Source organism: Lichenostomus cassidix, chromosome 2 (genome assembly GCF_008360975.1).
Source record: "Lichenostomus cassidix isolate B80296 chromosome 2, HeHo_3.0, whole genome shotgun sequence".
NCBI lineage: Eukaryota > Metazoa > Chordata > Aves > Passeriformes > Meliphagidae > Lichenostomus > Lichenostomus cassidix.
In genome coordinates, this window is record NC_139482.1 from 151,596,331 (window position 1) to 151,608,484 (window position 12,154).

A 12,154-nucleotide genomic window follows, 5' to 3' on the forward strand; every position below is an offset into this window, starting at 1 on the left:
TGATATTTCTATGGAAATGTGATATTTCTATGGAATTGTGATATTATTTCTGTGGAATTGTGATATTTCTGTGGAATTGTGATATTATTTCTGTGGAATTGTGATATTTCTGTGGAATTGTGATATTATTTCTGTGGAATTGTGATATTTCTGTGGAATTGTGATATTATTTCTGTGGAATTGTGGTATTTCTGTGGAATTGTGATATTTCTATGGAATTGTGATATTTCTGTGGAATTGTGATATTATTTCTGTGGAATTGTGATATTATTTCTATGGAATTGTGATATTTCTGTGGAATTGTGATATTATTTCTATGGAATTGTGATATTTCTGTGGAATTGTGATATTATTTCTGTGGAATTGTGATATTTCTGTGGAATTGTGATGATATTTCTATGGAATTGTGATATTTCTGTGGAATTGTGATTTTTCTGTGGAATTGTGGTATTTCTGTGGAATTGTGATATTATTTCTATGGAATTGTGATATTATTTCTGTGGAATTGTGATATTATTTCTATGGAATTGTGATGTTTCTGTGGAATTGTGATTTTTCTATGGAATTGTGGTATTTCTATGGAATTGTGATATTATTTCTATGGAATTGTGATATTTCTGTGGAATTGTGATATTTCTGTGGAATTGTGATATTTCTGTGGAATTGTGGTATTTCTGTGGAATTGTGATATTATTTCTATGGAATTGTGATATTTCTATGGAATTGTGATATTTCTATGGAATTGTGATATTATTTCTGTGGAATTGTGATATTATTTCTGTGGAATTGTGATATTTCTGTGGAATTGTGATATTATTTCTATGGAATTGTGATATTATTTCTATGGAATTGTGATATTTCTATAGAATTTCAACCAGAACAAAAATCCTCAGGTCACTGTAAAAGTGACACCAAGCAGAAAACCCAACTGAAAGGACAGTAAATTTTAGTTATAAATGCAGCAAAACTGTGGAGGATGTAATTAAAAACTGATTGTTTTTCTGGAAAGAAACTAAAATGAAGGATGGGCAGAAAAAAGGATGGTAAAGAGGATCAGAAAATACAGAAATTATGTAATTTGGGGTATTCTGGAGGACCCATCCATGGACCAAACCTCTTTTTCTGACTTAAAATGTGTATTTTAATCTGGTTTTGCAGGTGGGAGGAGCTGGAAAGAGTGGATCAAGAGATGGATAAATAGATAGAACATTCTGGAATCACCATATCCATTGACACTAACCTAGAATTGTAGAACAGTTTGGGTTTGAAGGGATTTCCAACATCACCTAATTCCATCTTCCTGACATCCTTAAAAATCCTGCCAGGATGAAATAGTATAGAAATAATATCCCACAATAAATGATTCTGTAATAATTTACAGAATATCAGTATCCTTTCTGCCCATGCCAGACTTAAACAGATATTTTTATTGAGTCTAATGCTTCCTTCTGCTTTTTCTGCCCAAATTTTCCTGAATAAACCTGAATTTTTTCCTGAATAAACCTGAATTTTTCCTGAACAAACCTGAATTTTTCCTGAATAAACCTGATTTTTCCTGAATAAACCTGAATTTTTCCTGAACAAACCTGAATTTTTCCTGAACAAACCTGAATTTTTCCTGAACAAACCTGATTTTTTCCTGAACAAACCTGATTTTTTCCTGAATAAACCTGAATTTTCCCTGAATAAACCTGATTTTTTCCTGAATAAACCCAGGATGATTGCTGCTCAAGCTCTGCTTTTCTCTGTCACACAGAATTCTAGTTTCTGCCTGGAGGGATGTGATCAGGACGTGGATAATATGCTGCAGAGAAAATCCACTGGAAAAGAGTGAGTTTGGAGTGATTTTATCTTTATATTGAGAAGCTGGCTGAGGTGTTGCTGGTTATGCCTCAAAATGTCAATTTTCTGAACATTTATTTATATCCTGCTTTGACTTCAGAGGGAAATAAGTTGATTTCAGTAATATTTTAATTAAACTCTTTGGTACAAAGTGTGGAATTAGCTCATGGTTTGGTCACTCTGAGGTGTAAAAGGAAAATAAAAACCCTTAATAAACAATTTTGGGTTAGGGTTATAAAAGAAATACCCCTAAATAAAAACCCCAAATTAAGAATTTCCATTAATTTCCACTTGTCTGAAGAGGTAACTCCTTCCCATTGCCTAATCAGGGTTCAGTTGTGGTAAGTAAATTATACAACAGAGATACACCTGGTTGTAAACCTGACCTAAGGAAACTGAGGAGGGAGAAAACAGATTGGAAATAAAATAAAATAAAATAAAATAGTGTTGTTTTTTTTTGTTTTAAACCTGGTTGTAAACCTGACCTGAGGAAACTGAGGAGGGAGAAAACAGATTGTAAATAAAATAAAATAAAATAGTGGTGTTTTTTTTTTGTTTTAAACCTGGTTGTAAACCTGACCCAAGGAAACTGAGGAGGGAGAAAACAGATTGGAAATAAATAAAATAATGTTGGGTTTTTTTGTTTTAAACCTGACCTAAGGAAACTGAGGAGGGAGAAAACAGATTGTAAATAAAATAAAATAATGTTGGGTTTTTTTGTTTCAAACCTGACCCAATGAAACTAAGGAGGGAGAAAACAGATTGTAAATAAAATAATGTTGGGTTTTTTGTTTTAAATCTGGTTGTAAACCTGACCCAATGAAACTAAGGAGGGAGAAAACAGTTTGTAAATAAATAAAATAATGTTGGGTTTTTTTTGTTTTAAACCTGACCTAAGGAAACTGAGGAGGGAGAAAACAGATTGTAAATAAATAAAATAATGTTGGGTTTTTTTGTTTTAAACCTCACCTAAGGAAACTGAGGAGGGAGAAAACAGATTGGAAATAAATAAAATAATGTTGGTTTTTTTTCTTTGTTTTAAACCTGGTTGTAAACCTGACCCCAGGAAACTAAGGAGGGAGAAAACAGATTGTAAATAAATAAAATAATGTTGGTTTTTTTTGTTTTAAACCTGGTTGTAAACCTGACCTAAGGAAACTAAGGAGGGAGAAAACAGTTTGTAAATAAATAAAATAATGTTGAGGTTTTTTGTGGTTTTTTTTTTCCAACAGAGCCAAGTAAGGAAAGCCAAGAGGCTGAAGATCTTGCTGGTATCACTGTGTTTCATACTGAATATTGATTTTCATTCTGAATATTGATTTTTCTCACTGAATATTAATTTTCTCACAGGAAATTCAGGAGCATCTTCGCTGGATCACGCAGTGAGTAACAATCCACCACCAAAACATTGATATTGCAGATTTCACATGGAGCAAACCACTGTGACTCGAGGCTCTCTAAAATGTAAAGTAAACTTTATTATCCTTGGAACCACAAAATAGATTTCTTTGGTTGTACAAATGTCACTAGTTACAGTCTTGATGCGCTAAATTTTCCCTCGGAGTCTCTCGGGAGAGAAAACGGGAGAGAACCCAGAGCCTGGCACCAGGTACCACACAGGGAAAGGAGAGAAGAATCACAAGTTAGTCACCAAAACCCAGCCAGGATCGTTTCCAAAACTGCTGTTGTTAAAAAGCAAAAAAATGCTAAAATTAGATTTTTTTTTTTTTTAAAAAAAAAAAAAAGGAAAAGCTCAGATTGCTGATGGTGGAAGCAGCTGGAGCTGCAGTGAGAGATTATCAGAGTTTCCCCCTTTCACAGGTGTGTAAAATCAAAAGGGATGGAGTCAGTTAAAATCACCCACTGGATTTTGGCATGAAAGGAGAGGCTCAACTGAAAAAAAACCCAAAAAACTGCACCCAAAAAAAAACCTGCATCCAGTTTTTTCCTTCAGCAAATGTACAAGCAGATGGGCCTGTCACTGCCCAGCCACTGTGAGGCTCGAGGTCCAACCCTGGTCTTGCTGGGGAGTCAGAGAGCACCAAGGGACAGGGGATGGGATTGTGCTGAGCTCAGACCTTCCTCACCGCTAGAGGCAGTGAAAATTAACCAAAAAAACCAGAAGAAAAGGGTTGATTCCCCTCACTAGTGGCAGCAGAGGCTGATGGCAGAGCTGGGAGCATACAGAACCTGCTCGCAGCCCTTTGTGGAAACCAAGACTCACACCCAGGCTCACACCCCCAGTTAATTCTCATTTTCCTTTTTCCCCTCTTGCGTGGGCAAACGTGCATTTTTTTCCCCCCCTGTTCTCCACAGAAAAAAGGGGCTTGAAGCCAACGAGAGCTGGCAAAGTGGAACTGTGTGTAGTTATTGCAAGGCACAGGCCAGCCCAGTCCTGCTCTCTGGTGCTCCCTGCCAGCCCCACGCCGTGTCACCTCGTGGTCACCTCCCTCCACCTCCGTGGGCACTGTGGATTCCCCAGCAGTTATCTCCCACCTGGTAAGATCCTCTAATAAGTCCCAACCTGACCCCAGCCATGCCACATCCTACCCATTCCCCAGTTCCTGAACTCTACCCGCTAAGGTACCTGCTGCTGTCACACCTCTGCCACCGTGTCCTACCCCAGCTATGCTGCTCCCCACTGCTGTCACACACCCCCTAACCCCCTGCTACAGCTGCTGGCTCAAGTCCCATTCCTGCCCCAGTTTCACCAGTTCAGCCCCAGTGCTACGGGAGAGACTCCTCTGGCATTCATCTGCTCGCGCCACGTGTGACACACGGGGACATGGCCATCCAGGGAGGGACCAGGACAGCACCAAGTCCCACCAGGACAGAGGCAGGTGGCACAGAGCTGGCTCTGTTTTCCTTGAGCACAGAGTGTCAGTGGCAGAGGGAGGCACTTTTTGCTGGAATTCTGGTGGGATTTTTTAATTTTTTTTTTTTTTTTCCTTCTTTTTGCCTCCAAGCTTCCCCGTTCCCACACTCTCCCAAAAGGAAGTGAGGTGACACAGTGCAGGAGGTTGGGAGGAGCTGCTTTTTGGCAAAAGACTGGAAATGAAACAGGAGTAAAGGCAGGCTGGACCTTCCTCCTTTTTCCCACCAGAGGAGAAGCTCCTTTTAACCACCACAAAACCCAAGCCGAGGCAGCAACAGCTGGAGCCCAACACACTCTCACACTCCTACATTCTCCCTGTCCTACCCTTCCCCACACACAATATTTACAGGCTAACGAGTTGCCCACTGTCCTGGCCACCCCTCATCTCCACCTGCCAGCAGTCAGTCCAGTGTTGGCCCCAATTTTTTGGGATGTGCCCCAGTTGCACTGCTGGGCGAGAAACCAGGGCGATTCACAGCCTCAGAGGAGTCACTTGGCCAACAGAGCTCCCGGCAAGCTCAGCTCCTATCCAGAGTCTGCAGGCAGCAGGGTGGCAGCCTGGTGCTGTCCCTGGAGCACAGGAAGGGCTGTGCCAGGCTAGTCCATTGCCCAGGTGTGGTTTATTTTTTTTTTTTTTGGGGTCACCTATGTGGGGACAGCGGTCTCCAAACTGCGCCGGCTGTGTCGGAGCTTCCGCTTGCTGCTGTACAGAGCCATGTCCTCCAGGGCTGAGGGAGTTGGTGCTGATGGATCTCGTGTTCCTAACGTGTCCTCTTCCTCTGGCTGCCCGTCCTGCTCCCGGGGAACTGCAAGGACAAGAGGTGGTGAGGTGTGAAGAGGAGAAATCTTTCCCTGGGAAGGTGGTAGGTGTGGCTCGGAGATGTTGTGGTTTGGAGCAAGATGGGTTAAAAAGTTCCTTCCCAGCCAAACCATTCTGTGATTCTGTCAGCACACAGCTGGCAGATTTTACAGCTTAATGCAGATTTTACACCTATCAGGGGATGACAGAATGGTTTAGGTGGGAAAGAATCTTACAGCTCATCTCATTTCATTTTCTACCACAGGCAGGTCCACCTTCCACTATCCCAGATTGCTCCAAGCCTTGTCCAAGCTGGCCTTGAACACTTCCAGGAGTGCTCCAGGGTATTCCCAGGTGCTAGGCTGGGACAGCACTGAAATCTCAGTGACTCACAGTAAACCCACGCCCAGAACTTTCTGGAGCTCATGAAGTGACCCCTGTGGATCCTGGGAAGGAATTCCCATGGAAGTGCCAATGAAAATTCAAGTGTCCTGAAATGCTTCTGCTCCCCAGACCATGAACCCACCCTGACTTGGGTCTGTGGGGGGCTGAGAGGTCCTTCTGCCAGGGAATCAGAATTTTTGGTCACAAACTGGTCAGGACTGCAGGGACAGGTGACATTCCTGAGCAGAAGGAACTGAGGGGATGACATTTCCACACACAGAGGGGAGCAACCTCACATTCCCAAACCTCGTGGGGGAAAGAATTCAACCACCCCATGACAACAACCCAGGAGGGCACAGACAATCCAGGAGCTTTAAGTACAAATAGGAAATCTCCCTAAAGCTTTTGGATGCAGCAGAGAACCTCAAACAGAGAAAATCCATCAAGATCTGTCAGACAAAAATCTCAACCTGCTGAGCTGTGCTCAGTGTCCCACCCTCTGCCCCAAACCCAGGCAGTGGGAATCCATTCCCCCTCATCCTGTCACTCCAGATCCATGGAAAAACTCACTCTCCAGCTCTCCTGGATCCCCTTTAGGCTCCCCAGAGCCTTTTCCTCTACAGGCTGAACCCTCCTAACCCTCCCAGCCTGTGCAAACCCTTGAAAGAACATTGAAATTAGGAAACAAATTCCCAGACAAGGCAAAAAGGTGTAAAAAGAACCCATCAGCACATGCAGATAAAAATCCTGGGTGGGTAGGGGAGGAAATCCCATAGCTTGGAGAGAAATCAATCCTTTTAGGCTGGAATTGGCTAAAGGAGCCCCAAACATGCAGGTTTAGTGATCTCCACGCAGCACACTGAGCTTCAAAAACCTTTAGTTTTTTTAGAAAAACATCCTGGGAAAAGCTTTACTGCAAACAAGCAATTCTGGAAGGAACTACTTCCTGCATTTCTTCTTTTTTATATCCTTTTCTGGCATTCCCAGTGTTTCCCATCAGACTCCAGACTGGCCAGAACCTCGTGCTGACTCAGTAAATTCATTTTTATGCTTGATTAAGCTCGTTAAAAGGAACAGAATCCTGACTGCATCCAAGAAATGCACCATCCTGACGTGAGCTGGTGGTTCTGGAGGGGAGATTTCTGTATTCCCAGCAATCCCATTTCACTCCTGAGGTTTGTGGATTGGAAAAGATGGGAGAACACAATTCAGAACACCTTCTCCTTCTGCACAGATTTATCCCAGAATTACTTCTGAGCACTGTAAGCAGTCCTGATCCTCTACCTTGAAAACTGATTAAATAAAATCACAGTAAATAAAATGCCTCATTATGGAGCTTGATATCAAAGCACTCCATGGAAGATTAAATAAAAATTGGATAGTTTTACAGAGGTTTCATTCCATTGCTGATCTAGACACAACAGCTGGCTACACAACAGGTGAGCCCAGAAAATTGAGAATATTCACCTCTAAAAGCTCATTTTCCCCTCTTTCTTATGGTTTTACCCTAAGAATTCCAGCCAAACAAGATCCTGGTGTATCTCAAACAACTCCAGACCTCACTTAGATTTTTCCCACCTTGAGAGAAATCAGGAAATTCTGGAGGAAAACACAAGCATTGCCACAGCTACGAATCCAGAGATTCCAGTTCTGGGAAATGTTGGCATTTTGGTGAGAAAAAAACCCTGAAATGCAAGTCTGGAGAAGGAAAGGATGGATGCAAGGCTTTGGAGTTGGGATGTGGCTAAAAAGGCTGGACTTGGGATAAATTAAAAGCACAAGAGGGCAGAGAGAAAAACATAATAAACAAGTTTTGAGAAAGAGGAACAACACAGTTATCAAGGGGATTTTTGGAACCTGAGGGTTTATAGGATTGAGAATAAGAAGACTGTAGGTGATGTGGAAAAGTTATGCCACAACATGAGCACATCAAGGTGGTTCCAACCCTAAAAATGCTGCTCTGCAGCTCAGTAACTCCAGAACCTCCTGGAAAATTGGGAAAAAAAGGTGTTTAAATACATCTAAGAGATGATGAACATCAAGTCAGAGAATGGAGAAAACTGCATGGATAAGAGGACAAGGGTGTGGTGGGAGGAGTGAGATGCCAACATTTCCCTGCACTTGGATATCCTCCTGACAGAATGGATTGCTAGCATGAAGCTGAAGAATTTTTCTGAGTGAAAAAGCCATAATTCCACGATCCACAACAATTCTGGAATGCTGCACTGCCTGGAAGAGTGAGATGGGATGGAGGGAAAATCTAAAAAAAGCCAGGATGAGCCACCAGAGCTTACTTGCATCCTCACCTGCCATCCTTCCCAGCTGATGTGGGAAAATCTGCATTTTTTTTGGTGCCTCCCACACATTACAGAGGATTTAAACATTATTTAAGGACTAGGTCAGCACCACACTCTGTTTTTTTCTGGCTTTTTATCCCATTTGAGAGCCCAACAGACAGGCAACAGTGAGGTCTGAACACCCTAAGGTTTGGTATTTCCCAAACCCTCCCAGCTCCCTGTTCAACCAACAACCCCAAGAAAATAACCCACAGCTCAGAGGATTACTCTGAGGGATGAAGAACAGATATTATTCTCAGGAAAGATGGTTTTTGTTGTGTCCTACAGCAGAACCTCCTCCTGCAAACAGCTCAGCCACGGATCAGCTGTCCTCAGATTTGTCAAGATAACAGGAAATGTCATTTTTTTTGTCAAATAAAAGGGGGAAAAACATGCAAAACGGGTAGAAGCAAACCTGGTGAAGACAACAGGAATGCTCCTACAGGTGACAGGGTCCAAAACTTCCCTGCTACCACTCCACTCCAGGCCACAAAACTGGAGAAAAACCAGGCATGCTTGTAACACAGCACACTGGGAAAATTAATTAGGCAACACTGGAGCACAATGCAAACCTCCTACCCAAAAACTGAACGTGGTGAGCGCCGAGTTTTCACTCTAGAACAGACAAAAACACCACACTGCTTCAAGCAACAGGTGAAATCCTCAGGGTGGACTGAAAAAAAGTCCCCAAAAACCAAGGGGGAACCTTCTAGAACCACAGCAGGGAGTGAGAGGAGCAGTGAGGACTCCTCTGGCTTGGGCTCACCTGAATTATTTCGCTCATCGACGTATCTGAGGTCGTCAGCTGCATCAGGGGACTGGAAGGGAAGGAAAAAAAAGAGCAAATCATCCACAGCTGGAGCATCTGGGATTCCCCACCTTCCAGAGAACCTGCAGAGCTCTCAGAGACACAAATCCCTCGTGTTTGATAGTAATTAAAATGCCTCATTATGGAGTTTGATGTCACAGGACTCCGTGGAAGATTAAAAAAATCTGGATGGTTTTACAGAGGTTTCGTTCCATTGCTGATCTTGGCTACACAACAGGTGAGCCCAGAAAATTGAGAATATCCACCTCTAAAAGCTCATTTTCCCCTCTTTCTTATGGTTTTACCCTAAGAATTGACCTCCAGCCAAAGTTTGAGTTAAGCCTGACCTGTGTGTCGGGAGGAGAGGAATGACACAGAAGGCAGGAAGTGTAAAGAGTGAAGAAAAAAGGTTTTAAGCTGAAAGAGGGGAGATTTATAGTGGATATGAGAGAGAAATTTTTATCTGTGAGTGGTGAGGTTGCCCAGAGAAGCTGCTCCATCCCTGGAAGTGTCAAAAGCCACGTTGGATGGAGCTTGGAGCAACCTGGGATAGTGAAAAGTGTTCCTGCCCATGGCAGGAGGTGAAATGAATCTTTAAGCTCTCTCCAAACCCAAAAAATCCCAAGATTCTATGAATTCTTGTACTTAGAGAGGCCCAGAGACAGTGTGTGAAGATTTAGAGGTTCAGCCTCCTCAAATGTATGAAGACCCAGTGCTGCATTTGGGGAAATTTGGGTGGTGTGGAGCAGCCAATCCCCAACTGGGCTGGTACAGAACCTGGAGAGCTGCCCATCCCAAAGGGAAAAAAAAAATGAAATATTTACTCCATGAACATGATTTGTGATATTTATATTGGATAATAGCAAAAGGGAGAGGTCAGAGTTCTTCTGTCAGTGAAGAAAAGACACCAAATAATGTAGAACTGCTTGAGAATCTTTAAACTGCAGCTCTGCCACAGATCTCTGTGTCCCCACAGAAAAGGGATCTTTGTGTCCCCACTGAAGCCCAAAGTGACACTGCTTGGTGGCTCTCTGTAATTTTTTCTTCCCTTTTAATTCTCATCTTCCACTTCCAAATATTTCAGCAGCCATCCTGGTGAAGATGCAGTTGGTTTTACCTCTGCAAAGCTTTTTTAAATTTGATTTTAAAACCACCTGGACCAACTTTTTCCCTAAATCCCACTCCAACAAGCCCTGAATTTTCAGCATGATTGGTTTCACTGCCTCTGCACAGAGTTTCCCCAAATCTTTTCAGCCTCAGCTCTTCCACCAAACCAACTCCTGACCTATCTGAGGGTGGCTCAGCATGCAGTTGATACCTGAATTTCGTAAACAGGTTTGGAGGAAGGAATAGCAGCAAATTCCCGGTAGTCAAACTTCTTTTCAGACATTGACTAGAAGGTTCAGCAGAAGAGAAGAAAGAGAGAAAAGAGAGGGTGAGGGGAGAGAAACGGATGGGGAAGCAGCAGCAAGGTGAGCAATCCGTGCAGAGGTCACAGCAGAAGCAGAGGGACATCCTCAGGGAGAGGGAGGAGTGCCTGGATGGAGCCTGGAAAATCCCTGGGACAATGACTTTTGGGATTTTCTGGGGTTTTGAGTCACACAGGAAACCTCACGTGCTCCAGTGAAATGCTAATGCACACCCAGGCAGGTAGGAAACTTATTTTTTTCTGGGGGAAATTCATGGGAAGATAGCTGGAGCAGAGTCAGAATTTCAACCCAGAGCTGTGTTATCATCTAAACCTGGCAGGACAAGGTTCCCTCCATGCTGCTCCCCACTTAATTTCCCTGCTCTGTCTCAAAAATTCTTACAGTTCTGTGCAACAAACATCCCAGGGAATTTATTCAGGGTTAGAATAATGCTGATTGCAGCTCGAGGTCTGGTTTGTGCTGTTGAGGAAACAGGGAGGGGCAAAGTGCCTGAAGGGAAAGGCTTTTGGAACTTGAGGAAAGACCTTCTGAACCCAGGAAAAGGTGTTCTGAACCCAGGAAAAGGTGTTCTGAACCCAGGAAAAGGTGTTCTGAACCCAGGAAAAGGTGTTCTGAACCCAGGAAAACTTGTTCTCACCGTGTGGAAAGGCTTTCTGAACCCAGGAAAAGCTGTTCTGACCACAGGGAAAGGCTTTCTGAATTCAGGAAAAGGTGTTCTGACCACGGGGAAAGGCTTTCTGAACCCAGAAAAAGGTGTTCTGAACCCAGGAAAAGGTGTTCTGAACCCAGGAAAAGGTGTTCTGAACCCAGGAAAAGGTGTTCTGACCATGGGGAAAGGCTTTCTGAACCCAGGAAAAGGTGTTCTGACCACGGGGAAAGGCTTTCTGAACCCAGAAAAGGCTTTCTGAACCCAGAAAAAGGTGTTCTGACCACGGGGAAAGGCTTTCTGACCCAGAAAAAGGTGTTCTGACCACAGGGAAAGGCTTTCTGAACCCAGGAAAAGGTGTTCTGAACCCAGGAAAAGGTGTTCTGACCATGGGGAAAGGCTTTCTGACCTTTCTGAACTCAGAAAAAGGTGTTCTGACCACAGGGACAGGCTTTCTGAACCCAGGAAAAGGTGTTCTGACCTTGGTGAAAGGCTTTCTGACCATGGTAAAAAGCTTTCTGAACAAGGAGGTGCAGAAGCAAGGCAAGGATGACATAATAAAATGGAGAAACAGAACACAGATGTCACCTGGGAGCTGCAAGAAAGGGGAGAGCCTCTAGCCAGGAGTTTGGTCAAGTTCCATCTCACCATTTCCTCACCATCCCCTGCACCCAGTGTGGCTCAGGGACAAAGTGGGGACCTCGTGGCTCCTGAGAAACCAGGGAATCCCAGGATTTGGGACAAGTGACAAAGCCAAGCAGGAGAACATCATACCAGCCTTCCCGGGGAAGTGACGCTCCTGGGGCTGCAATCTGCAAGAGGTGACAGGAGAGTGACACAGTTAGTGACCTGTGTGACATTCAAACCCCCCCAGAGCCATTTCAGCATGGAGCAAAACCTGCTTTTTCCCTCCCAGCAAACACTTCTTTCCTGATTTTTCAGAAAATCAGGATGCTGGTTGTGTTCCCAGCTGAGCTCCAACCCCACATCCTCAAGGACTTTCTGAGAGAGGGAATTGCTTCCCCCAGCTCTGT

The 12,154-nt window shown here is 43.5% G+C and overlaps 1 protein-coding gene across 35 annotated transcripts in view; it reads right to left on the minus strand.

The window, feature by feature from the left end:
* Nucleotides 1-3,300: 3,300 nt before the first annotated feature.
* The window catches only part of SCRIB (scribble planar cell polarity protein), a 107,349-nt gene continuing 98,495 nt past the window's right edge, over nt 3,301-12,154 (minus strand). For 31 of the 35 annotated variants that reach the window (XM_085053786.1, XM_085053792.1, XM_085053794.1 and 28 more), the window contains 4 exons: nt 11,895-11,932; nt 10,363-10,437; nt 9,003-9,054; nt 3,301-5,523 (listed from right to left, as the gene is read on the minus strand). In XM_085053786.1, the coding sequence (XP_084909912.1) occupies nt 5,363-5,523; nt 9,003-9,054; nt 10,363-10,437; nt 11,895-11,932 (326 nt within the window). In that variant the 3' untranslated portion in view covers nt 3,301-5,362. Of the gene's footprint in view, nt 5,524-8,815; nt 8,852-9,002; nt 9,055-10,362; nt 10,438-11,894; nt 11,933-12,154 lie in introns of all 35 variants that reach the window. The other 4 variants (XM_085053802.1, XM_085053793.1, XM_085053798.1 and 1 more) reach the window with 3 other exon arrangements.